The sequence below is a fragment of the Myodes glareolus genome, chromosome 13 (assembly GCF_982192425.1).
Source record: "Myodes glareolus chromosome 13, mMyoGla1.1, whole genome shotgun sequence".
Taxonomy (NCBI): Eukaryota; Metazoa; Chordata; class Mammalia; order Rodentia; family Cricetidae; genus Myodes; species Myodes glareolus.
Genome location: NC_142038.1, coordinates 45186689 through 45211146, shown reverse-complemented (window position 1 = coordinate 45211146; position 24458 = coordinate 45186689). Strand labels below are relative to the sequence as shown.

The window sequence follows — 24458 nt, the reverse complement described above, 5'->3', positions numbered from 1 at the left end:
ATAATTTATGAGCGTGTAATTTTCACTGGCACAGTTACAAATGCAGTTTGATCTTCACATTATTCCAGAGCAGTTGAAAATGGAGGAAAGCAATCTCTAGGCCATTTTCAAGTCATTGGGAATGTTAATGGGTGCTGTGTTCCAAGGCCTGTCAAGCCTCAATACTCTGTAGCCTTAGGGGTTCCCTTTGCATTGGACTGATTCTTCTCTGACTAGAATTCTGCTTTCTCTGCCAAGAAACTCTAAATCCAGTCCAGAGCAACCCATGGTTCTCACCTTCGTGGCTGCCCCGGCATTTGAAAACCCCAAAAAGACCCATAATTGTTTCGTCTAAAAATTAAGCCCTTGAGCTTGGGAATTGTTTTTCTCCCACCAAAAGCAAATTGGTTGAATTTATTGATTTGTAAGAAAGTGAAGCAACAAGCCAAAAGACAACAGTCTACCTTTCTACCCCCATCCTGGATTTAGATGTCAGAAGACACCTGCTTTGGTTGTCGGGGCGATTGAGGGAAGAGAAGAGGGGCCAATGAATGGGCATCATTTCACCTTCAGAATGACTGTAACATGATGGCAGACATGAAAACTGAACTCTAGATAGGTCATTTTTCATGGTCTTCCAGCTCTCAGTGGCCCCAAAGTTTATGTTCACTGCTTAATACTATGCTGACTGCTGGGATGAGGGAGGCTAAACAGAAGTATAAAGTACCCATGTTAGAATCAGAATGAAGATGTTTGTACACCCTGTCAGTCAGTCCACAAGGACTGACAGAATGCCGGTCACAGCCTGCCCTGCGCTAGGTACCGCAAGTACTGAAGAAGCAAATGTTGCGGTTTTGCCTGGTTCTAGCAGAGCACTGATTGTCAAAGCTTTCACATCTAGGATGGGCAGACTGTGGTACTATCCCCGCAGTTAGGACACAAGATGTAACAGTGGCTTCAGTAGATAGGGAAGTAGTATTACAGGAATGAATGGTCTCTGTGTGTAGCAAGTCCTAACTATGGACACATGTACCTTCTTTCTCAGTCCCATGAGAATAGCATATGGTTAATATTCTTACCTTCATCCTCATCTTAGGGAAGGACAAAGGCCAGGTCACCTACTTTGAAGTAGGATGTGAGTCAGATATCTTTTTCTCTCCAAAGAATAAGGTGCCTGAATGACAGAGACAGACAGGTCTTGTTGGAACTTTTCTTATCCTACTCACAATCCAATAGCATTGAGTATGCTGCCTAACTCAACATCAACTCCTCCGAAAAAGAAAATAGATCAAGGAAAAAAGGAGGAAGGGAAAGAAGGAAGAAGAACAGGGAACATTCTAGCATCCTACCAGGGTAGTAAAGGCTTTATTTCTACTTCATTTTTACCGCTCAGTCAGGTTGGTTTGTCACCTTAGAGACTAAGTACGAAGCAAAGGTATTTGAAGAATGTAGTGGCGCCTCATTCTTTTGATATTGTATAACAAATTATCACAGATATAGAAGCATAAAAGAGCAAACATGTTCAAGCTTATGTTTCTGTAGCCAGGAGTTGTGTGCAGCCTAACTAGCTTGGTCCCCTGCATTTCGGACAACAGTCAAGATGGGTGTTCATCAGAAAGCACAACTGAGCAAGGATTTGTGATCAAACCTTCATATCACAGAACCCATTTTTTGCATGTCCTTAACACTGTGGGCATCTTTCTGGTACTGACTGGAGGCCATATTAAGCTCCCGGAGACCATTCCCAGCCCCTTGCCATCCAGACCAGCTAACATGGCCATGCACTTCTTCAGAGCCAGCCGTGGAGATATCTAGCAACGTAGCTCCAACAAGATGGATCCAACATGATGCTGCGACCATGGAATAGCCCCAGCAGTGCGATCTCATGACTTTTGCTTTGTTTTCATGGCTACAAACAATTCCTAGTTCCTACCTACACCTGGGGGAATGACTCACACAAAGGTGAACACTTTTGCTGGTGGCAGGGATCATGGTGGCCACTTTAGAGCCTTTCTGCCCTAGATAAATAGGAATCAGAATGGGGGGGGGGCGTGGGGAGCAAGGAGAACAGAATAGAGAATGGAAATGCTGCTTGTAAGGCAATATGCCCATTATTCATATATATATATATATTTCTTCATTTAGTCTTCCTCTAAACCCTGTGAGGCCATTTTATTGTTATGACCACTTTACAAGAGATCAAACTAGCGCTCAGAAAAGTAAATCCAAGTTTCCAGGACTGTACATGCAAAAAGAAGAAGCAGGGCACATGCTTGTTTCCGTTAAGCCATAAGCCAAGCTTTCATCATGTGCTTTAGTCTGAGAAGTGAGGTAAATAAGAGAAAAAAATAAAAGAGGGCGTGAAGGAAAGAGCAGAAGAGTACAGAGCTTCTAATCTATTTGTAAACTCATTCCTGAAAATGCTGGCAATCAGGGCCTGGGGATGTTCAGGGCTAGAATTCTCAGCCCACTTGCAAAAAACCTAGGTTCAATCCCAGAACTCAGGGGAAGAAGCAGGAATATGAGAAATTCAAGATCAACATCAGCTATGTAGTGAGTTGCAGCCTACTGAGCTGCATGATATATTATCCAAAAAAACGACATGACTTTAGGGGAGGATGAGAAGAGAAGTCTACATGTCTACAATGTACTGTCCAGTTTCTAAACAAATCACTCAGCTAAGCACAGAAACCCAAACTAGAGTCGGTAAAAGCCTAGTTAAGTGTCATGCTTCTGAACCTTCCTGGCCCACCTTAGCCTTCCAGAACCTAGAGCCAAACACTGCAGCCAAGCTGTGAGCAGAAACTCAGATGCCCAGCTCAAGCAAGCAGCGTCTTCCATGCACCCTCTGCCAAGCTTCTGCAGGGGCACATCTGGGCTCCAGCAGCAGGGCCAAGGCCGGGGTTTGTTTTTCACAGCTCATTTGCGATGTCCCATTCTATTCCTGGACACTCTGTCCTTCCCAACTGACATTAGAGCTCAATTTCCCAACAGCCACTTGAACGAGATGGCTCCAGAAGTGCTCGCGGCTCAGCGTCAGTCCTGGGAAGCCAGCATTTTCCAGCACCTGCTCGAAGAAGGATGGCTGGACAGAGCATAGCTCTGGCTCCTCTCTTGGTTGGCAGAGCCTCTGTCTTAAAGGGGCAGTTGCAGATGCCATGGAGAACCTGTGTAGACACGGGTGACTCACAGCCATGCAAGGGAGACGGAAAGATTTGAACATCAGATGTCTCTTGCATCAATCGAGGACAGGCAGGTCAGCTAATCCAGCCCCCGCCCAAGCTGCCGTTGCTCTAACCTGACAGAACAAAACAAAACAAGAAACAAGTCAAAAAACCAAAACCACTGGTTCCCTCTGTGTCTATCTAGTTCACTTACCCAGAAGGAAAGCCCAGAAAAACTACATTCTGTGTTTCTCAGTAACCCTCCTAGGACCCAGCCCACTGATAAACTTGTATTGAGATCCAGCTTTATGCAGAAACACTGAGACCTTAGCACAAAGAAAAGCAAACAGAAGACATTGTGTTCTTGTACCTGGGGTAATATCTGGTTCAGCTGTTTTCCAGTTGTGGGGCAACCAGCCAACCCCATTCTGTGGTTCATGTCCCTCATCTGTCAAGGGGAGTCAGTGAAAGGTCCTCCCTCATGGGTCCCTGTGAGGCTTAGACTATGCACATCATTACACTGGGACACAGTTGTGTTGAACCAGTAAGTGTTGCTATGGTAGGCACTGATGGGAATGATTGGCAGTAGACTGATCCATAGCTAGCCTTCCTGAGAGGCAGGGTTATAACTATACACTCAGTGCTTAGGAATTCTGACTGCTTACTCAGCGATTAGCCCTGGCTTCTAGAACAGTATTGTCATACACAGGCACTTGGTAAAATTTGTCTAACCCTCACTTTACAGATGGGGAAAAGGAGTATGGAAGAGGCTACAAATGACTATTTTAAATCATACACTATAGATGGATAGAACTGAGATTTGAGTGCAAAGCATTCTGGCTATAAAGTCCTTGTTCTTCCCACAACAGCATCTTGTCATTTATAAATGATTTCTAATTATTTGTTGAGTACATTTTACTTTTTGTGGGATTTGGGGGGCTTTGGGTTTTTCATATGTGTGTGTGTGTGTATGTGTGTATTGAGTTTATAAACACCAGTTATGTGCTCAGGAATGTGGGGCTTATAATAATGAGTAGTAAGTTTTACTTTCTATTCTCAAGAAATTGAGAATCCAACTATCTTCAGGAATTCTACTCCTGAACTATGAATATAGCTCAGTGGTAGGTGCTTGCCTGCATCTGTAAGCCCTAGGTTTAACTCTCCAGAACTGAAAATCAAGCAAACCAACCAACCAACCAACAAAGGCTCTATTTCTAGCATCATGTTCTCTGGCTCCCTGAATCCACACAAGTACAGATGAGAAAGGCCTATGGTACATCATTAGCCGATGGTGCCTTTCCTGTCTCCCAAACCAGATATTATAAAAGTGACCACTGAAGTCCACTGGTCTTGTCCATCTCCTCCTAAGATAGCTAGGGTTACTTGAGAGGACATTGTTGTAGGGAAAGCTAACTGAACGAACTTGGAGTATCAAGTCATCTCTCAAGTGTTTCTAGATCCCATGGCTGTCCTAAAGAGTCTTTATGCATTCGCTTAGAAAAAACACAGTCATTATTTCAGGAAACATGCTCAAATTAGAACCACCAAGTCAGAGTTTGTCTCATTTTCTTTCCTGGCTGTGTTTTCATAATATTTGGGAGCCAGAAGCAGTGTGTGTGTGTGTGTGTGTGTGTCTGTGTGTGTCTGTGTGTGTCTGTGTGTCTGTGTGTGTCTGTGTGTGTCTGTGTGTGTGTGCGTGTGTGTTTTTTAATCAGTTCTAAATTCATGTCTTGTATCCCATGGAACTGGGTCAGCAATCATATAATAATTCTACCTCAAAAGGAGAGAAGTTATAACTAGTTCACTTGGGGTAATTATAGGGCAACTTTCTGCCAGGATTTAAAGATAGACTTTGAAATGTTTATTTTTTTCACTTGCCTACTGTTATGTGTAGAGAGAGGTTCCAGCTCCTGGGACGCCCGCCAGAGTTAAATGAGGGCCAGTTAGAGAGAGGCACTGAGAGTCGGTTCTTATCTTCCTGTGCTCAGGGTTCTGGAGACGCATATTTTTCTTATCCCATTGGTCTCCATGGAGACCCTCAATAGAATTATGACAATATGCACAATGCGTAGCTTCAGAGGTGTGTGACCCTGGGCACATCCCTTGGAACTGGTAAGACGTTTAGATCTGGAGTTCCACCTCAGACCTACTGCATGAGTAAGTGGGTGCGGAGAGCAACCTGTTTGAATAATCCCCAGGATGATTCTGGTGTACTCCAAAATGTGAGCATCACTTCTGTAGGGCCACAGTGTTCGGTTTATTAACTTTGTCCCAATTTAATTAAAGGAAAAACTGATTCAAATGAAACGTATTCATACACAGCCACATGATTTGTTTGTGCTTAGCTACTGTGCAGCCATGGTGCCTAAGACGTATAACCCAACTGGTCTCTGTGTTTGAAAGTTTAACAAGTGATTCAGAGGAATACCATATCTGTTCATTTCCAAGACATCAGTCAGTACCTCTACTGCCTTCAAATAATCAACATGCTGTCAGTCAACTGGAAATTTTCAAGAAAATTCAGCAACTGGCTCTCATAAGCCCAGGAAAGTTGATTCCAATTTACCACGCTCTCAAGATGTAGCTTCTTCATCTGTGCTGTGGGTGGATGGCAACAGTATCAGCTCACAGGGTTATCAGAGGACTGAGATGAGAACATAGGAAAGTTGCAAAGAAAATAATGGTAGCAGAAATGTATAGAGTGTTTCCCTCTTCTGAGTACTTAGTACCTACTGTCCCATTGCGATCTCACAGCCATGCGAAGGGTACTGAGAGCTCCTTTCGCTTTGCGTGTGAGACGCCTGGACTCAAATAATTAATCTAGAGTCACACAGGTAGCAAGGGGAAGAATGAGTGTGACTCCAAAACCCTGGGGTCAAGGATGTTCTAGGCCAGCTCACCAGTCTAGGCTTTCGGTCCGTTATTAAACAACCTGTTTTCTACAGTTGCTTCCAGGAATTCTGCATAATTCTACAAGAAAAATTCAGAAAACTAAGGCTACCGAGTCCATGGCAACAGGCAGTTTAAATCTTGCCTAATGTACGCAAATCACCCCTGAGAAATCTTCAGTTCCCAGCATTCCAGAAGAGGGGTGTCTGTGCAGAGCTTTATTGGCTCTGATAATTCCCCTGACTTCTTTGAAAGCTTTTTGTTATAAGAACTTCTGGATATAAAACAGCAGTAATAAGAAATGATGAGTGATCAGCACACACTCACACAGCTGCCAACCCGAGGTCTTTGTAGGCCATCTACACCCCATCCACTGTCCTCCAGTTAGAATGGGATTGAGGCAAAGCCCGCACATTATACTCCTCCATCTTTTAAGTAAGCAGTTAGACAGCTGTCTTTCAAAGACAAAGACATATTCTTTATCACAACTCCCATAGCGTAATCACATATAAATATTCAGTCCTGGCAGCAAACACCTTCACCCCTTGAGCCATCTCACCGGTCCTTCACAGTTTTTTGAGAAATGTTGCTTGAATCAGGATCCACCAAGTTTCATTATTGCAGTTGGTCAGTACTCCTCTTAATTTTTCAAATCTGTAGCTTTGCCCCCACGACAAAACTATTCTTCTTTTTCACATGCAAAGATTAGATTTCCCTGAGATTCCACATCCTCCTGAATCTTTCTTATCGCATCCCTGGGGCATCAATGGATCTGTTCACCTACTGCATCCCTGGACCATCAATGGATCTGTTCACCTACTGCATCCCTGGGGCATCAATGGGTCTGTTCACCTACCGCATCCCTAGGGCCTCAGTGGATCTGTTCATCTACTGCATCCCTGGGACATCAGTGGATCTGTTCACCTACTGCATCCCTGGGGCTTCAATGAATCTGTTCACCTACTGCATCCCTGGGCTATCAATAGATCTGTTCACCTACTGTATCCCTGGGCCATCAGTAGATCTGTTCACCTACTGCATCCCTGGGGTATCAATGGATCTGTTCACCTACTGCATCTCTGGGACATCACTAAATAAGTTCACCTACTGCATCCCTGGACCATCAATGGATATGTTCACCTACTGCATCCCTGGGGCATCAATGGATCTGTTCTTCAGTCCCTGAATTTCTTGTAACCAACAGATGCAAACATATGCACCCTGCACAGTAGCCACTGGCACATTCGGTCTGTCTTCATGTACATGAATTTGAACTAAATGAAGCTTGGAATTCAGTTCTGATGCCCCACTAACTCCAAGCAGGTTTTCCTCACGGTTGGAAGTTTATTGAACAGTGATGCTTCTTGAAGTTGCAATAGATCCTCTGACGCCTATCACCTCATTTTTCCCCATGTACACTAAAGAGCAGAGACGAACATCCTGCCTCTAGTTTTACATGCATGCTCAGGTCATGTAAGGGAAGCAAGCAGTATGTGCCAACGTCTACTCCTGTCTGTTTTGAGTGGCAGCATCTGTGTTTACAGAAGGTGATTAGATGCTAGAAGGGGACCTTTCGCTTTGTGATAAAAGGCCAGAAGCTCCCCAGCATGCAAACAGCCTGGCCCATTCCTTCCTGCTCCCATGGAAATTGAGAGGGTTTGTGCTGTCCGTGAGGCTCAGTTATTAAAAGACTTGCAGCTCCCAGTACATCCTTTCCTTTCAGGTGTCCCTGGGGGTCTCTTCCTGGCTGGATTTTTGTCTTGGCATGGGTGCAGAGAGCACATTTCCTACACGCTAAGCAGGTTTCAGCTTGCTCTTGTGATACTTTGCAAGGCCCAGGGGGCCGTGTCAAGCAAAGTACATGAGTCACCCCACGGAGAATTCTAACAGGAACCTAAGCAGCTCCTAAAGAAATCTCAACAAATGGGACCTGAGAGATGGCTCAGCAGTTATGAGCACTTGGTGCTTTTCCAGAAGACCCAAGTTCAACTCCCAGCACCCACCCAGAGCAGTTCACAACCTCCTGCAACTCCAGCTCCAGGGGATCAGACTCCTCTTCTGACAACTACACTCACACAGACACACACAGAGACATACACACAGACACACACACACACACACAATATAAAGATATGATTTTTTAAAAAAAATAAAAGAAATCTCAATCAGTTTACAGGGACAGGATATTTGGGGTTTGTAGTAAGAAAGAATGTGGAAAATTTAAGGTTGAGATGTCATCATTAATGAATTCATTTGTTTTAAACACCTTTATTGGGTCAGACATTGTGTTAGGCATTAGGAAGACTAGAGAGATAAATAAGATTTTAAAGCCCTACTAAATCTAGTCTAGTGAAAGAAGCAGGTAAAGACACAGGACGCTTTAAGGCTGACTGATGGCTTCAATGCTAGTTGACAGACACCATGGAGAACGTCATTAAGCCAAGCGGGAAGATCCTGAATTCACCATGGTTATTTAAAGACGTGATGTTTAAGCCCAGACAACAAGTAGCAGTTGGACAGTAGAGGAATAGGAGGGGGAGAATATTCTGGAAAGCACTAAAGAGGTAAGAAATCCTGAGCATAAGTCGTACTAAAGAAGCTTGAAGGGACTGCAGTGGGCAGCGTGAGAAGATACCCAGAGATGGTAGACGCGGACAGAGGAAACTCAGCAGTGGGAGCTCAGCTAAGTCACGTCCCCTTGTGCCACAGTTTCTGCCACAACCAAACGGGCTTGATGACGTCATGCAGTGCTGCGCCTAGGATCAAGTGACAGAGGGTGCAAAACTATGACGCCAACTGTGTGTAAAGTCCTACCTGGGGAAAGGCAACAGTGCTGGGCTGTGGCAGCATTTCACATCTAAGCGTGAATTCGAGGATCCCTGCACAGGCGCCTTGGAGCAGCTTCTGTCAACTCTCAAGAGTAATAGTGTCCGTCTCCTCCCAACACCACTCAGTGACATCACATAGGGAAGCAAGGAAAGAGTTCTCACCCTGGGAAATTGGACCTATGTTCAAGCGGAGCCGGAAAGGTTAATTTGCATACGGTATTGAGAGCGTGGGAAAGGAATGAGAAGAGTAGAGACCCTGGTCACACGTGCCAAGGCATGCTTTCCCCCAACAAAGAGCGACGCAGATCTGGTGTGACTTTTGAATGCTACATATGAGACAGGCCCACCCAAAGCCAGCCCACAGAGATAAGACCGGGAGAGCCACTTCCGCATGCTAACCAATTTCCCATCATGCCTGAGGACTGTCCGTGTCACCCAGCCCACGGACAGGAGCTTGAAGCCTCTCAAGTCAACAGCTGCTGAGAAATGTTTACTTTGGTGCATGTGGCTAGCAATAAACTGGATTTCAATGTTCTGAATCGGCAGAAAAAGATAGCTCCTTGCTGTCGCCTGCTCCCTTCAGTGAAGCTGCCATCTGTCGGCTTTTGTCACTCAGCGTGGTTGTCTGCACTGGAGATTAGGGACTTAATGCAGAGAGGCATGCTGGGAAAGAAAACGTCTACCCGGAGCAAGAACCTCCAAGGCAGATGCCTCTGGAAAACCTTGAACATGGATATAGCTCAAAGCGTGCTTAAAATGATGACACCTTTTCAATGGGCAGGGTTTTTTAAATGCAGTATTTATCTGTGGTGAGCGTGTCTGATTAGTTCCCCATGTACAAGGAAATAGCTAGTTGTAATGATGCAGTTTTATACGAAAAATGATGCCAACAAAATGCCAGAATTCCAATGGTGCTCAGGTGGGATGGCTTGATTTAACGTTCACTCGTTCATATATTTGTTCAAAAAATTAGTGAGTGTTTCCTAGGCGCTGGTAGAATGTGAGGTCCATAAAGGCAAAAGTTGGGTTTGTCTTATTATGATAGCTGCCGAGGAAATGTCCGCAACTGCATGGGCGTACACGTCACTGCCAGGTAGAGAGCATGAGCAAGTAAGTTAGTGTTGTGGCAGAGCTCAGTCTGATGTGCAAACAAATAAGCCAGCAATTGCAACACAGGGAGACGAGTGCTATAGTGGAAGAAGTATAGGATGGCTCCCAGAACAAGAGGGACAACCCAGCAGGAAGATAAAGGAGGCATAGAAGAATATGTCTTGATAGGTCCTGTGGTGGCTAATCTGCAATGTCCACCTACATAGACTTAGAGTCCCCTAGGTGTGGTCACACCTCACACGCACATGAATACACTTGTACACACACATGCAAGTCTCAAAGTCACGCAACTCTGCAACAACAGATGTTTCCAGCTGTATTGAAAGATTGAAGAGGGCTCCAGCTCTCTTCAAAGTCACTTTCCCCAGTGGTCTGTCCCAAGGTTGCAGGGGCTGTAATGTTTCTTTCCTTGCCACAACAGCCTGTCTCAATGGTGGCTCCCTCTCTGGAAGCTCCAAGAAGGACCAAATACATGAAAACAGAATAACATGCTGACCTGCCTCCTACCCATGGCTCCAGTCCAACGGTTATCATTCGGACAGTTTGATCTCGTCCATTACCTTTGTGTTACGAGGATTTTAGAGATACTTCTAGAATCTTTCACTTTTAAAAAGCTCTGTTATCTTTAGAGTTGGAGGGAATAGTTTTTTTTTTAAAAAAAAAAAAACACCTTTTAAAAAAAATCATGAGAAACTGGGTGCAGAGAATTTACTGCTCCGTCCAAGGACATAGTGTGCAAGCTGTGGTCCCATCTAGGGGCCACCTCTAGAACCTCAGCCTGGACGGCCCCATTCTCAAAAATGCCCTGCTGTTTGCCTAGGCTGTGTTACATTCATTGTTCCTCTTTCCTCTCCAGACCACTCCACTCAGAGGTGATCAGGGAGCAGTAAGTTAAGGGATAAAGCCGGAGGAGAGCAGCCAGGACACTGTTTTTACTTAAGCTAGTGGGAAGGAGGTAGCAGGCTGGCCATTTGGTTTATGTTTCCTCTCTCTGCATGATAAGTTGGGCTCATTTCTCCAGCCCCGTGGAAAAAGACGTCTCTGAAGTATGCCACACTCATTGGGAAATCTTTCTGTGGGAAGAGAATTGATGGGAGAGAACAGACTTGCTTCCAAGCCCGAGGGAGATGATGCTTTGCTGGTCTTCCAGGCCGCGGGTGCCTTATGCCCTCCTGGAGAAAGAGATGATGACAGACATGCTTGGTTTCTAAGGAATTCAATGTTGTCTCTGAAAATCTCTAGGATTTGGCATGTAGCCTACTTCCAAAATAATCCCAAGTTACTGACTGAGAATCTGCTTGTTTTTGAGCCAGGGATAAGGCAGTGGACAAGTCTGGTATTATCCTCAATGGTGAACAAATGAAATCACCCCAGAGCAAACTTGGAGAAATGTTTCACATTAGAACAGGAAAGTACATAAATGGAAGACCTTAAAAGGCAAGGACAGATTGATTTGAGTGTCCTGCTCTCAGCCACAGGACACAAACCCCTGCTTCCCATCACCTTCTGGCTACAGGCTCTCAGGAAGAGGGCCAGACATTTGGCTGGTATCTTCTGGAATTGGGAGGAAGGATGCCATTTCTCTTCGTGGCAGAAAATGAGTACATAACAAAGACCTATGACTGCACTCCCAGTCCTGAGGTTCAGGTTAGAACAAAAGACCTCAGACAAATCACAGACAGACAGGAACAGGAAGGGAGGGAAGGAAGGAGGGAGGGTGGGAGGCTGGAGGCAGGGAGGGAGGAAAGAAGGAAAGAAGGAAAGAAGGAAAAAAGACACACACACACACACACACACCACGAATAGAGTGAAGGTTTAGCTACATCTGCAAGGCAATACTAATCTTCCTTGCTGGCTCCTTCCTATCTCAAGGACTCTTGTTCCCCTAATCTTTTCTTCTGTTAAATGCACTCTAATTTGCAATTTTATATTTATTCATATACATTTGTTTTTCTTTTTGACCAAGCAGACTACAAGATCAATCAAAGGTTTTATGCAATGCCTGGCATGATGGCTTCTTAAATTATACTTGCTGAAAAAAAAACAAACAAACAGATGAACGGCAAATAGAGCTGAGAAAGACGAATCAGGGGATGCTAACATCAGATGGGGTCCTCCTTTCTCTTCCTTTGGGCAAGACTTTCTAAGCATGCTGATTTCTATGGTATTTATTATCTCCACTCGTTCTATTAAACAGTCTGCATGATTTGTCTCATTAGTCCTCTCAACATAACCATAACAAGGTGTGTCCAAGGGCCCCAGGACATCTTCAGATCCAACAAATTGCTGGAAATTGGTAAAACTGCTCTATTCCAGCTAAAGGATACAGATTAAACAGTGGAAAGGGGCACAGTCCAAGAAGGGCACAATATAATGCTTCCATATGCCTACCCCCCCTAACAAAGGCAGGCAGGCATACCTGTTTCCCCATCAGTGATACGGAACTATCTGCCCTGTAGGGATGCTCACCTGAGACCTGGTATCCAAGAATATCACTGGAGGCCTGCCATGTAGGAATGACTGACCACCTATGAGGTCTACCTTAGTCTCCAGCCCCTCCAGAGATCAAGAGTCTTCTGCTTGTCTTTCTGGCTTAATCACTTTGCTACTTTGGACTATCTAGCAGGCATGTCTTGTAAGCCAATACAAAATCCTAAATTCATTTAAAACAGTGTGAGACTGTGAGAGGGGTGTGTGTGTGTGTGTGAGAGAGAGAGAGAGAGAGAGAGAGAGAGAGAGAGAGAGAGAGAGAGAGAAAGAGAGAGAGAGAGAGAGAGAGAGAGAGAGAGAGAGAGAGAGATTTTCTGTTTTATAACTCAACTACGTGGTCCTTGAGTATGAACTTTGTAAATGACAATGTCAAGCTATTATGTGAAAGGTTGGGCACACCTGATTCTAATGTGGCCTGAGGCCCCCAAATGTCTCTGAGCAGGCATCATAGTCTAACATCTTAGACGTTATATTCCAGGGCAAAAACTCAGCTTTTTTTTTCTTTTCTTTTTAAGACAAATTTCTCTGTGTAGCCCTGGCTGTCCTGAAACTCACTCTGTATACCAGGCTGGCCTAAAACTCAGAGATCTGCCTGCCTCTGCCTCCTGAGTGCTGGGATTAAAGGTATGCACCACCACTGCCTAACTTAGACCTTTTATTATATTATAAAAGGTTTGGATAACCCAGCTTCTTGGATCATGGTGAGTATAGGAAAGTAGAAGTATTGACCCCAAATTGTTATTGTTATAGTCTAAGGATCAGGGAAGTCTTGACTGAACCTAAGGTACAAAAGTCAAAACACAAACCAGTACTTACTTGGCTGAATCATATATGTTCTTCTACCATATAATTCAGCTGTATTACTGTTGGGTATGCACCCAAAGAACCCTCTGCCCAACCACAGAGACATTTGCAAATCCATACTTATTGATATTTTTTTATTTCACAAAAAAATCCAAGGAATGAAACCAGCCCATATGTCCACCGACAGATGAATAAATAAAAAAATATAACACATATACAATGCAATCTTATTCAATAAAATTAAAATCAAGGCAATTGCAGAAAAACGGATCAAACTATAACTTATTGTACCAAGTGAAGGTACTCAGACAATGAAAGATGAATGCCACATGTATTCTTTCCTGTGAAGAGCCTATATTTTAATTTTTATATGTGAAAATATGGGAGATAGGTCATAAAGCAAGAAGGGGGGCAATGAAAAGAGAAAATGAGGTCTTAATGAGTAAGGGATGGTGACAGAAGGTAGACTGGAGCCGACTGGAGGGAGGGAGCGATAGGAGAGCTCTCTCTGTTTCGTTTGCGCTCTCTCTCTCTCTCTCTCTCTCTCTCTCTCTCTCACACACACACACACACACACACACACACACACACACCATGTCATGCCTTCTGCATGTCATTATCCAGCCCTGAGTCCTTCACCAGATGCCAAGTAGAAACCAACACTGTGCTCTTGAAGTTCAAGAAACACAAACCAAATGATTTGTTTTCTTTATAGTATTTTCTACAATTGCTTATAATTTTCTGAGTTACTTCCAGCTATTGAATGGGAAATAGACTAGCCACTGTCTGTTTCACTTCATCCCTGGTTCAAGTGCTGCCTATGGCTTCTCTCAGGGAGCTATATCTACCGGTTAGGAAATAACACTACAATTTGCATGTAATATCAGGTCTGGAAGTCAAAGAGCTGCAAGAATAAGGTTTGAGATCCCAAAGTAAAAATTAGTCCTTCTCCATTTAAACATCATTTCTCAAGAAAGATACTAGTTGGCCCCAAATGGTGCCTATGCCTGCCCCCCTTACCATCCATTTTGGGAAGTAACTCAATCTGTTCTCTGGCTGGCTGGCAAGAGCCCCATGACCCAGTGTGAGCCGTAACCAAACTGAATGTCGTTGTGTCTGTCGGAAGATGAAAACAAAGCAGAAAGTTCCTCAGAGCAGGGACTGCATCACAAGGGGACAGCCCAATTGTATCACTACTGACTCTGCACACCACTGTTTGTTTCTAAGCTCTGTGCATTGTCCAGTCACCTAAATCAGGGCTCTGGAGCTTCAAGCCACCTGAAAAAGACAAATGAACTGACAGGTCTCAGGAATGATCCTGAAGTTTTTTGAATCTCAAAGAAAGGAATGTTTGGGGGACACATAGGAGCTTCCATTACAAGATGGATTATCTAGTTTTGCATCAAACACCACGACAAAGTTGGATAATGACCTCCGAGTCTTAGAAGCCATTCCCCCACCCCACCCCCACCCCTGCACCTGCAGAGACAAAAAAAAAAAAATAGCACGAGCGATAAAAGCTGGTGCCAAGTGCACAACGGGTAATAGCTGATGCAGAACTTGGAGTCGTTTTCCCTGGAGGGAACAGTTGAGGACCGGATAGAATCAACCATCTGAGACTCCTCAGGTGCTTAGCTTTTATGTGAGGGCTCTGGAGTTCAATAATTCATGCTAATGCAGCCAGCATCAAGGCAACTGCATTCACACTTCATTCGGATTTTGATTACTAAACAGTCCCGGTGACTTTTCCCGATGAGAAAACACTCTGGTTCCTCCAGCTGGAATGGAAGGAGTGTGGTGGCAGCACCAGGGCTTTGGGGTCAGGTGAGCCAGTCTTTCTTGGGCCTTGTCTGGTGACATTTACCATATCAGAATGTCCCAGTCCATAAAATAGGGTGATGCCCCTTACTTCGCAGGGTTGTCAGACTGCATGACTGAGATGAGCAGGTGAAAAATTCAATAACGTAAGGGAAACTTCAGTGGCCTGAAAGAACCCTGAGAAATCTCCATTTCCTTCCCTTCAAGGTCATTCTCTTTCTCTCTTCCTCTCTCTCCCTCGCTATCCCCTCCTGCCTCCCTCCACCCTAGCTGCACATGGAAGACAATGTTTTCTGTCACTATAATGGGAGTACCAAGAATAAACAGGGGACATCTTAACCAGAAGGAAGAACTAAGACAGAAAGCCTTGTGCTGAATATAGACTCTGTCGTTCATGTCCACAACACTGCCTCCTGTTGAAGAGGAATGGAGAAAAGAAATGACGACGAAGATGAAGATGGACAATTAGTACCAGCATGGAGTTTCAAAGTTTAGGTGGCTTCAAAGGAATTGAAGCAGTCTTATACAACTTTACTTTAATGCACTCTCTCGGTACTCATTAAAATACGTATGCCACTTGCACTAGAAATATCTTCCCGGAAGGCAAAGAAGAAAGTAGGTTAGTAATTTACAAGCTTATATCAAATCTCCGTTGCCCCCATTTGATTTAGAAAAAGATGTAGCTCAAATGAGTAGCGTCCAACCTAGATGGTAGACAAGCTTCATTAAAATTAAAACGCAACTACAAAAAAGAAATCCTACTCCAAGGAAGACTGAGCAAATAAGTCGTGGCTGGGGTCTGGGAAGTGTGCTTTCAGCATGCTGCAGGATTCTGGCACAGGTAAACCACAGATTTTATTTTGAGACGCATGAGCTTAATGCTTGAGAGAGTCCTGTGTTCAAAACCTGATCTACTAGACCTTGCTCTGTGGATTTGGGCAACTTTTAACTTTTCTGATTTCAAGTTTTTTAAGTTTTGAAATTAGAATTTATATATACTTCAAAGGTTGCTATAAGAATTAAATAAAATACATTATGGAGCAATGGTCTCTGGTACTTATAAAAATACTATTATATATACATTATCATGATTGTGTAAAGGACTTGGATTTTTTTTATAATTTCATTCTTTTCTTTTTATAAGTACAGAAGAAAAATGCGTTAAGATAAAAGTTTATGAGACTTTCAAACAGAAATCTGAAAGGGAGTAATCTGAGTCAGTAGCTTAGAAGCCGCCTTCATCCTCATTGTTCAAGATGGCAGTCAGAGCTCCTGCTGCATCCCACACAGCTGCCAGGAAGACTGAAAAGTATGGCCAGCCAGTGTTTCATGTAGTCCTGTGCCCAGAAAACTGTGGCTTGTGATATGATGCCGATTATGTGATGACTGGAGAGAAGGAATTTGGGAGGGCAGGTATTGATCGCTGGTGTCTCCAACCCGGAATTCTTCACAGATTTGGGCTTTCCCTGGGGATCCTCTGCTCCCATTTCTCCGCATGCTGGTTTCTCAAAAGTCACCATCCTCAAGGCAGCTCGTAATTGCTATTACCTGTCCTGCTCAGTTTGGCTCATTCTCTTCCCAGATTCCTCCTATAGCTCCGCGCCTCACCTGTAAGCTCCACCCCACTCTTGGCTGCTCCCAGTTTTGTCTAATTCTAAAGGCAACACAATCGTTTTGTTTTAAAAGTTAAAAACCTAAACTAAATACTTAGGAAACATTTCAATATCAAAAACATTGGCCTTGAAAATAATCTTAGTGTTCTGAGGCATAGACATCTAGTATTTCCCTAAGCAGATAAATTGATATGCGGTGGAAACCTAGTCTGCATGACTCTCCTTGACTCCTATTACACTGAACAGCATTTTGAAAGAGATACTTCATGCTAAAGGTTGTGGAGCAACACTATTAACTATATTGACAACAGAGTTCTCACCATGTGAATGTTCTTACGCCTTATCCAACCACTTCCACGCCTTGCTCAGTAACCCTCCAATTTCCTTCCTGCACAGTGAGCTGTGTCCTTATGATTCTCTAAGCCCAGGCTCCCCTTAACAATATCTGTAGCTCCATTACCCCATTGTCAAAGGGATGCAAGGTTTCTTCTCTACATTCTACTTGGAATTCTGTTTTCAAATGAGCACTGTAGACCCAGAAAATCCCGGAAGACCTGAATTAAAGCCATCCTACTCCCCTTAGAAGAGCAAGATATCCCAGTGCGTGGGAATATCCCACTGCCTAGAAAAGCACACACAAATATCTCAGGTAAGAGAGGCTTTTGTTGGAACCTGAGCTGTAAGAACTTTCAGGGTGCCAAGTTAGCCTCCAATAAGACCACATCGAGGTCATTCCCATGTGGAGAAATCAGTCCCAATTAGGGGGAAAAAAAGAACATTTGACTGAATTAATTATTTAGACAGACAACTGATTTGACAAATGATGATTCGCTGCTGATTTATTTTTTTCAAAAGCTATGATTGATTCCTGACTAATTGTTTTCTCATCTCCGTTGAGTTTCCTAATGATCCAAACGTTCATGAGATCTGCAGTTTCTGAGGAAGGCTGGAGACAAATTATGCCTCAGCCCTCACACAAACCACTTCCTATTTGCAGGTGGTTTCCACTTCCATTTTCTTCCCATCAGTGCTGAGGAGGATGCAGAACTGGTGTCATTAGTTCCACATTATACCTGAGGCTAATAAAGGAAGCCATTCACTAAGCACATATTATATTCCAGGCAAGATGTTAAATGCATTATGGATATCCTTTATTGCTCACAAAAGCCCTAATGAGGTAGACATTCTACTGACACCCTGTTTTTTATGTGAACATAGTCCAAAAAATATTAAACAACCCTAATCACATAAGTAGAAAGAGGTACAACCAGGCAAAATCAGGATGGATTCAGAGAGAATCACTAACTCATTGTAGTGACTGGTTTTATATCAACTTGATATAAACTAAAGTCATCTGAGAGGAGGGAACCTTGATTGAGAAAATGCCTCCCTAAGACCAGGGTGTTAGACAAGCCTGTATGGCATTTTCTTAATTTGAGACTGCTGCCATGCCTATCCCATCACGGTGGGTCCCATGAACTGTGAGCCAAACAAACTCTTTCCTCTTCAATTGTTTCCACCACAGTAACCCATCACAGGCCAGGGAAAAAACACAGACAACTACTTATGCTAAATGAGCTGGATGCTCTACACACAGCCATCACTAGTCCCTTCTAAGAGACCTCCCATCCCTCCAGCCCTAAGCTCACTTCCTCTTTTCTGGTCCTTGCCACTTGCAGGTGCCTCGAGCCAAGGCCTTGTGTAACTACAGAGGGAAGAATCCAGGTGACCTGAAGTTTAATAAAGGAGATGTCATCCTCCTCCGGAGACAGCTCGATGAGACCTGGTACCAGGGGGAGATCAACGGCGTCAGTGGGATCTTCCCAGCCAGCTCCGTGGACGTCATCAAGCAGCTGCCCCAGCCGCCACCACTCTGCAGGGCCCTCTACAACTTTGAACTTCGAGACAAGGATAAGAGTGAGAACCAGGACTGCCTGACCTTCCTCAAGGTAATCACAGCCCGCACAGAGACTACGGAGAAGCCACAGTCCACTGTTTAATAACGATGATCTTTTTTATTGATTTTTATAGAGTTCTACATTTTTCTCTGCTCCCCTCCCTGCCTCTCCCCTCCCCTTCGACCCCCTCCCAAGGTCCCCATGCTCCCAATTTACTCAGGAGATCTTGTCTTTTTCTACTTCTCATGTAGATTAGATCTATGTATGTCTCTCTTAGAGTCCTCATTGTTGTCTAAGTTCTCTGGGATTGTGATTTGTGGGCTGGTTTTCTTTGCTTTATGTTTAAAAACCACTTATGAGTGAGTACATATGATAATTGTCTTTCTGTGTCTGGGTTAACTCACTCAAAATGATGATTTTTAACTCCATTCATTTACCTGCAAAATTCAAGATGTAGTAATTTTTTCCTGCTATGTAGAACTCCATTGTGTAAATGCACCACATTTTCCTTATCCATTCTTCTATTACGGGGCATTTAGGTTGTTTCCAGGTTCTGACTATGACAAACAAAGCTGCTGTGAACATAGTTGAGTACATGTCATTGTGGCATGATTGAGCATCCTTTGGGTATACACCCAAAAGTGGTATTGCTGGGTCTTGAGGAAGGTTATTTCCTAATTTTCTGAGAAATTGCCACAATGACATCCACAGGGGCCATACCAGCTTGCATTCCTTCTCCCCACAACCTCTCCAGTGTAAGTTGTCATCAGTGTTTTTGATCTTGGCCATTCTTACAGGTGTAAGATGGAATCTCAGAGCTGTTTTGATTTACATTTCTCTGACTAAGGATGTTGAGCATTTCTTTAAATGTCCTTCGGCCATTTTAGATTCCTCTGTTGAAAGTTCTCTATTTAGGTCTGTATTCCATTTTTTATTGGATTATTTGTTCTTTTGATAACCAATTTCTTGAGTTCTTTGTATATTTTGGAGATCAGACCTCTGTCTGATGTGGGGTTAGTGAAGATCTTTTCCCATTCTGTAGGCTGTTGTTTTGTCTTGTTGACCATGTCCTTTGCTTTATAGAAGCTTTTCTGTTTCCGTTCCCATTTACTAGTGGTTTCTCTTAGTGTCTGTGCTGCTGGGGTTATATTTAGGAAGTGGTCTCCTGTGCCAATGTGTTCAAATGTACTTCCCACTTTCTCTTCTATAAGGTTCAGTGTGGCTGGCTTTATGTTGAGGTCTTTGATCCATTTGGACTTGAGTTTCGTGCATGGTGATAGATATGGGTCTATTTTCATTCTTCTACATGTTGATATCCAGTTATGCCAGCACCATTTGTTAAATGTGCTTTCTTTTTTCCATGTGATATTTTTTGGCATCTTTGTCAAAAGATGTTCAAAGGAGCGTGGATTAATATCCAGATCTTCTATTCAGTTCCATTGGTCCTCTTGTCTGTTCTTATGCCAATACCAGGCTGTTTTCAGTACTGTAGCTCTGTTGATTTTTTTAAGAGTATACACATTACACATGAGTGCACATGTGTATCTGTATGTGTGCACACTCATGCACATATGTAAGTGAAATGTGTGTACAATTTCAACTACATGGACTGTGTATTGGTCAATGTTCTACTGCTGTGAAGTCATATACGGCCATGATAACACTTACAAAATAAAGTATTAGCTGGAGCTTCAACTGTGTTTTCAGAAGTTGTTGTACCATAGGTGTCCAAATCCCCTCATAGAAACCTAAGTTGGGGTTATCTTATTAGTTTCTGTTATGATGGGTTAACATATAAGCCCATGAAGTGGTACTGTTATAATTTCTCAATAAAAGTCCATAAGCCCGTTCATTTAATGATTTCTTTTAAATGTATTTTAATCTATTTTCATGTTGTGTGTGTGAATATTCTGCCCACATGTGTGTATTATACCATGTGTATATCTGGCACCTGTGGAAACAGAAAAGAGCATTGGATCTCTGGAACTGGAGTTACACATGGTTGTGGGTCACTGTGTGGGTGCCGGGAATCAAACCTGGGTCCTCTGCAAAAGCAAGTGCTCTTAACTACTGAGTCATCAGTCCAGCCCCCTCCCCCATCTGACAGGTCACTGGGAACAAAGTGATGGGACAATGGCCTTCCTTCCCCTTTACTGGGAGTCTAGTGGCAAGCACATACATGCCAGTGGGTAAGTGTGACGAAGACACCAGAGCAGTGGAGTTCATCCATTCTGTCACTGTGGAACACTGAGACTTCTCTAGAAAAATCTAGGGTCATCCTAAACCAATCTAGGGTCATATCCAAATTCAACCAAGGATCTTTTCTTTGCCAAATACTGTGGCATGACCGTAATCCCAATATTTGAGAGATTAAGGCAGATGAATGAGAAGATCAATGAAGTCAGTCTGGGCGCCATAGCAAGTCTCTTTCAAAAGCACAAAGAAGAGACTGTGGTGGCTAAGAAGACGGTGTAGTAGATATAGGCACTTGCTGACCTGACTGACGGTGCAGTAGACATAGGCACCTGATGACCTGAGTTCAGTCCCAGACCACAGGGTTCAAGGACAGACCCAACTCCCACAAGCTGTCCTCTGACTAGCACAAACATACCATGGTACATGTCACACACGTGTACCAGAGAGAGAGAGATTTGCAACAAAAGTGTTCTTCTTAAGGTATTGAGTATGACATCATTTGTATGAAGTAGGAGAGTAGACAAAAGGAGTGGACCATACCAGAGGTCACGATGCTAAAGTGTGGGAAAAGCCACAAAGGAGGTGTTAGGTTTCATGCTTTGATTTGGATGAGAGTTCATGGCTATAGTTGATTGTTCCAGCTCATTTCCAAGATTTATATACTTTATCGAATGCATATGTGTATCCTTGAAAAGAATTTAGATCAACATTTATATGCATATATCTTTTATCTTACTACAAAAGCATCTAAAAATGTCAAGCAAGCTATTAGCAGTGGTTATACTGTGGTGGACAGGATCCACTTGTTTTTCTTATCAATATTTTCAATTTTCTCCAACTTTACATATAATCTTTTGGAGTAAGAAAATTTTTAATGAAAACTGCTTTATTTTTAACATATTAAGATGGAGTCAGTACTAAAATTCTTCAAAATGGGAACAAAAGTTATTCCCCTTTTCCAAGCTAGATCTGAATCCCCTATGGCTTCCCTTTTGGCTTCTCCATCAGGATAGTTTAAATGAAAATCACAGATTCCCCTTGGAGTGTTCTGAATTTTCCTCCTGGGTTCCACTCATCTGCCAAAAGCTTCCTTTCATCTTGAACATCTTGGTGCCCAAACACTACCTTTTAAGATGACAGAAATATTTCCCACACAACCTACTCAAGAGCTCTACCCTTTGTTCCCCAGTACAAACTGATCTCCATAGGAAGATTCCATCCCCTGAAAGTGGAGGACAGAGCTGACGTGAGGCCTTCTCTTTCAGGATGACATCATCACAGTGATCAGCCGAGTGGATGAGAACTGGGCGGAAGGGAAGCTGGGAGATAAAGTGGGCATCTTCCCCATCTTGTTCGTAGAGGTATGTGAGACTCCCGTCTGCATCTGAGTCAAGCTTGCTCAAGAGAGTCTGTGTGCCCCAGTGATGCCTGAGAGCAATTCCTATTTAACATGAGGCTTAGAACTCACTTGGAACCTCGAAAGAAAAGGTCTACACAATGACACCCAGTTCTGGTGAATACAGAGAAAATGGTCTTTTCCATTCTATTTCTGGGAGTGTCACGTGATCAAATTTCTCACATCAAAATGCAAGTTCACCCATATTTTAAAAAAACTTAAAGTGTGCATTGCTTTACATTAACAGTTCCACATCTGAGAGCTGACTATTAGGAAATATTTAAGTAAACATGTAACGTTGCTTGTACAAAACATGTGAAATGTTCACCATCACGTAGTACATAATAGTGAAATGCAGAAATAATCTAAATAGTCAACAATAAGGACTCACTTTGGTTGGGGGGCAGACAGGATCTCACTGTGCAGACCAGGCTGTACTCAAACTCACAGAGATCCACCTGCCTCTGTCTCCTGAGTGCTAGGATTAAAGGCGTGCACCACTATGCCTGACCTAATCTTCATTGTGGTGCTAGAAAAAATTCATATCTATACCTCTTAAATGTTAATAATATTGTGAAGCATTTGATATTATTGGAAAATCTATGCTTTGTTGTTGAGCTGAAAACAAATTGAATAAGTATAGATTTTCTTTTTTATCTCTTTTTATTCTTTTTATTGAGCTATATATTTTTCTCTGCTCCTCTCACTTCCTCTCCCCTCCCCTTCTACCCTCTTCCATGATCTCCACACTCCCAATTTACTCAGGAGATCTTGTCTTTTTCTACTTCCCATGTAGATCAGATAAGTATAGATTTTCAAATCCTCAAGATGAGACGGTAATGGAGATCTGTCCAGAACACTATGAATGCTCGACACTGTTGAGCTAGACACTTAAAAAAATGATAGAAAACACATATGTGGTAGGAAACACGTATGTTTTCTACCACAATAAAGCAAAGTTGAACTAAGTTGAAAGCATCTCTAAAACTGTGTGTCTGTGCATAGAAGCGGGCAAGGGGCAGCAACGATGCCCACCAACATCTACCCACATACTGGGAGTCGTGACCACTGGATGTAAAATTCCAGAGGGAAGCCAGAGTTGACACCAGATTCCGTCCCCTACAGCTCCCCACCTTTGTTGTGAGAATCTTTTAGTAAACCTGGAGTTTGCTGCTTTGATGACACTGACTGACCAGCGAGCACAGGGGATCTGCCTGTCTCCCACCCCCACCACCAGCACTGGGGTTTCAGGCATGTGCCACCACACCCAGTTGTTACACAGGGTCTGCGGATTCAAACACAGCTCGTCACCTTTGCTCAGCAAGCACATTACCTAGAGAGCTAATTCCCCAGCCTTACTTCTGTGGGTTTTTTTTTTAAGGACTTAAAAAACAAGCCAGGCTATCTGTTTCTCCAGTGTAATTACCTAACCTCTAGTCTCTAACCTCACTAGCCACGAGCCTCACCCTAGCTTGAAGCAAGTCATTGCAAATTCAAAAGAGAATTTTCATTGTTTAACTGCATTCTCGGGGTGCTTACCCTGCATAAAAGTAATAAAGGTGAGCATTGGAGAGCTATAAAAAGAAGTACCAGGCAGTGTCCCCACCCTCCAGCAGGGTGTTGAAAATAGGACTGAGGCATAATTGGGGAGAAGAAGCCAATTCTTCCGTGCATGAAAGTCAAAGCAGGTTCTACCGCAAAGGGTGTGTTCTACACATTGCCCAGCTTCCAGGGAGTTGGGTATATTCTTCACACAGCCAGTCCATGTTCCAGCTGAGGGAAGGGTAGAGGGAGATGCAGAACAATTGTGCTTTTAGGGTGTGGACTCTAAAATGAAACGTATTCTCCTTCCTTGTGCGTTGTCTCTCCCTGGGCCTCTTCCTGGTCCACCTGCCTTGTGCCTGGTACACCTTCCCGTCTGTTCAAATTTCACTCGTTTTATGTGGCTCTGCTGGGGAGGGAAAAAAAAAAACATGTCCAGAACATTTCAGAAGCCAGGTGAACATTGATTGATTTCTGTCTTCTCTAAACATGTGGCAGGTATGTTGGTTACACTTTACAGACCAGCTAACATAGAACAGGCCCTCCATAGAAAAATTACTTGCCTGGTTTGTGTAAGGCCTTGGGATCCAGTAACAATACAACAATTTTTAAGGCAGTAAATTGAATAAATGAAAACCTATTTGAAAATGGTTAGAAAAAAAAATAAACCATTCACTCTGACCCTGTCCTGCGCACTCATTTATTGAGTCGTCCATTGGCACCTGCTCTCT

General features: G+C 43.4%; 1 protein-coding gene across 6 annotated transcripts in view; it reads left to right on the top strand.

Annotated features, from left to right (window-relative positions):
* The window catches only part of Sh3rf2 (SH3 domain containing ring finger 2), a 107299-nt gene that overhangs the window by 33508 nt on the left and 49333 nt on the right, over window positions 1–24458 (top strand). For 4 of the 6 annotated variants that reach the window (XM_085699920.2, XM_085699921.2, XM_048419505.3 and 1 more), the window contains exons 2-3: window positions 18375–18644; window positions 22055–22150. In XM_085699920.2, coding sequence (XP_085556046.2) covers window positions 18375–18644; window positions 22055–22150 — 366 coding nt within the window. The remainder of the gene's footprint in view (window positions 1–18374; window positions 18645–22054; window positions 22151–24458) is intronic. The other 2 variants (XM_085699922.2, XM_048419508.3) reach the window with 1 other exon arrangement.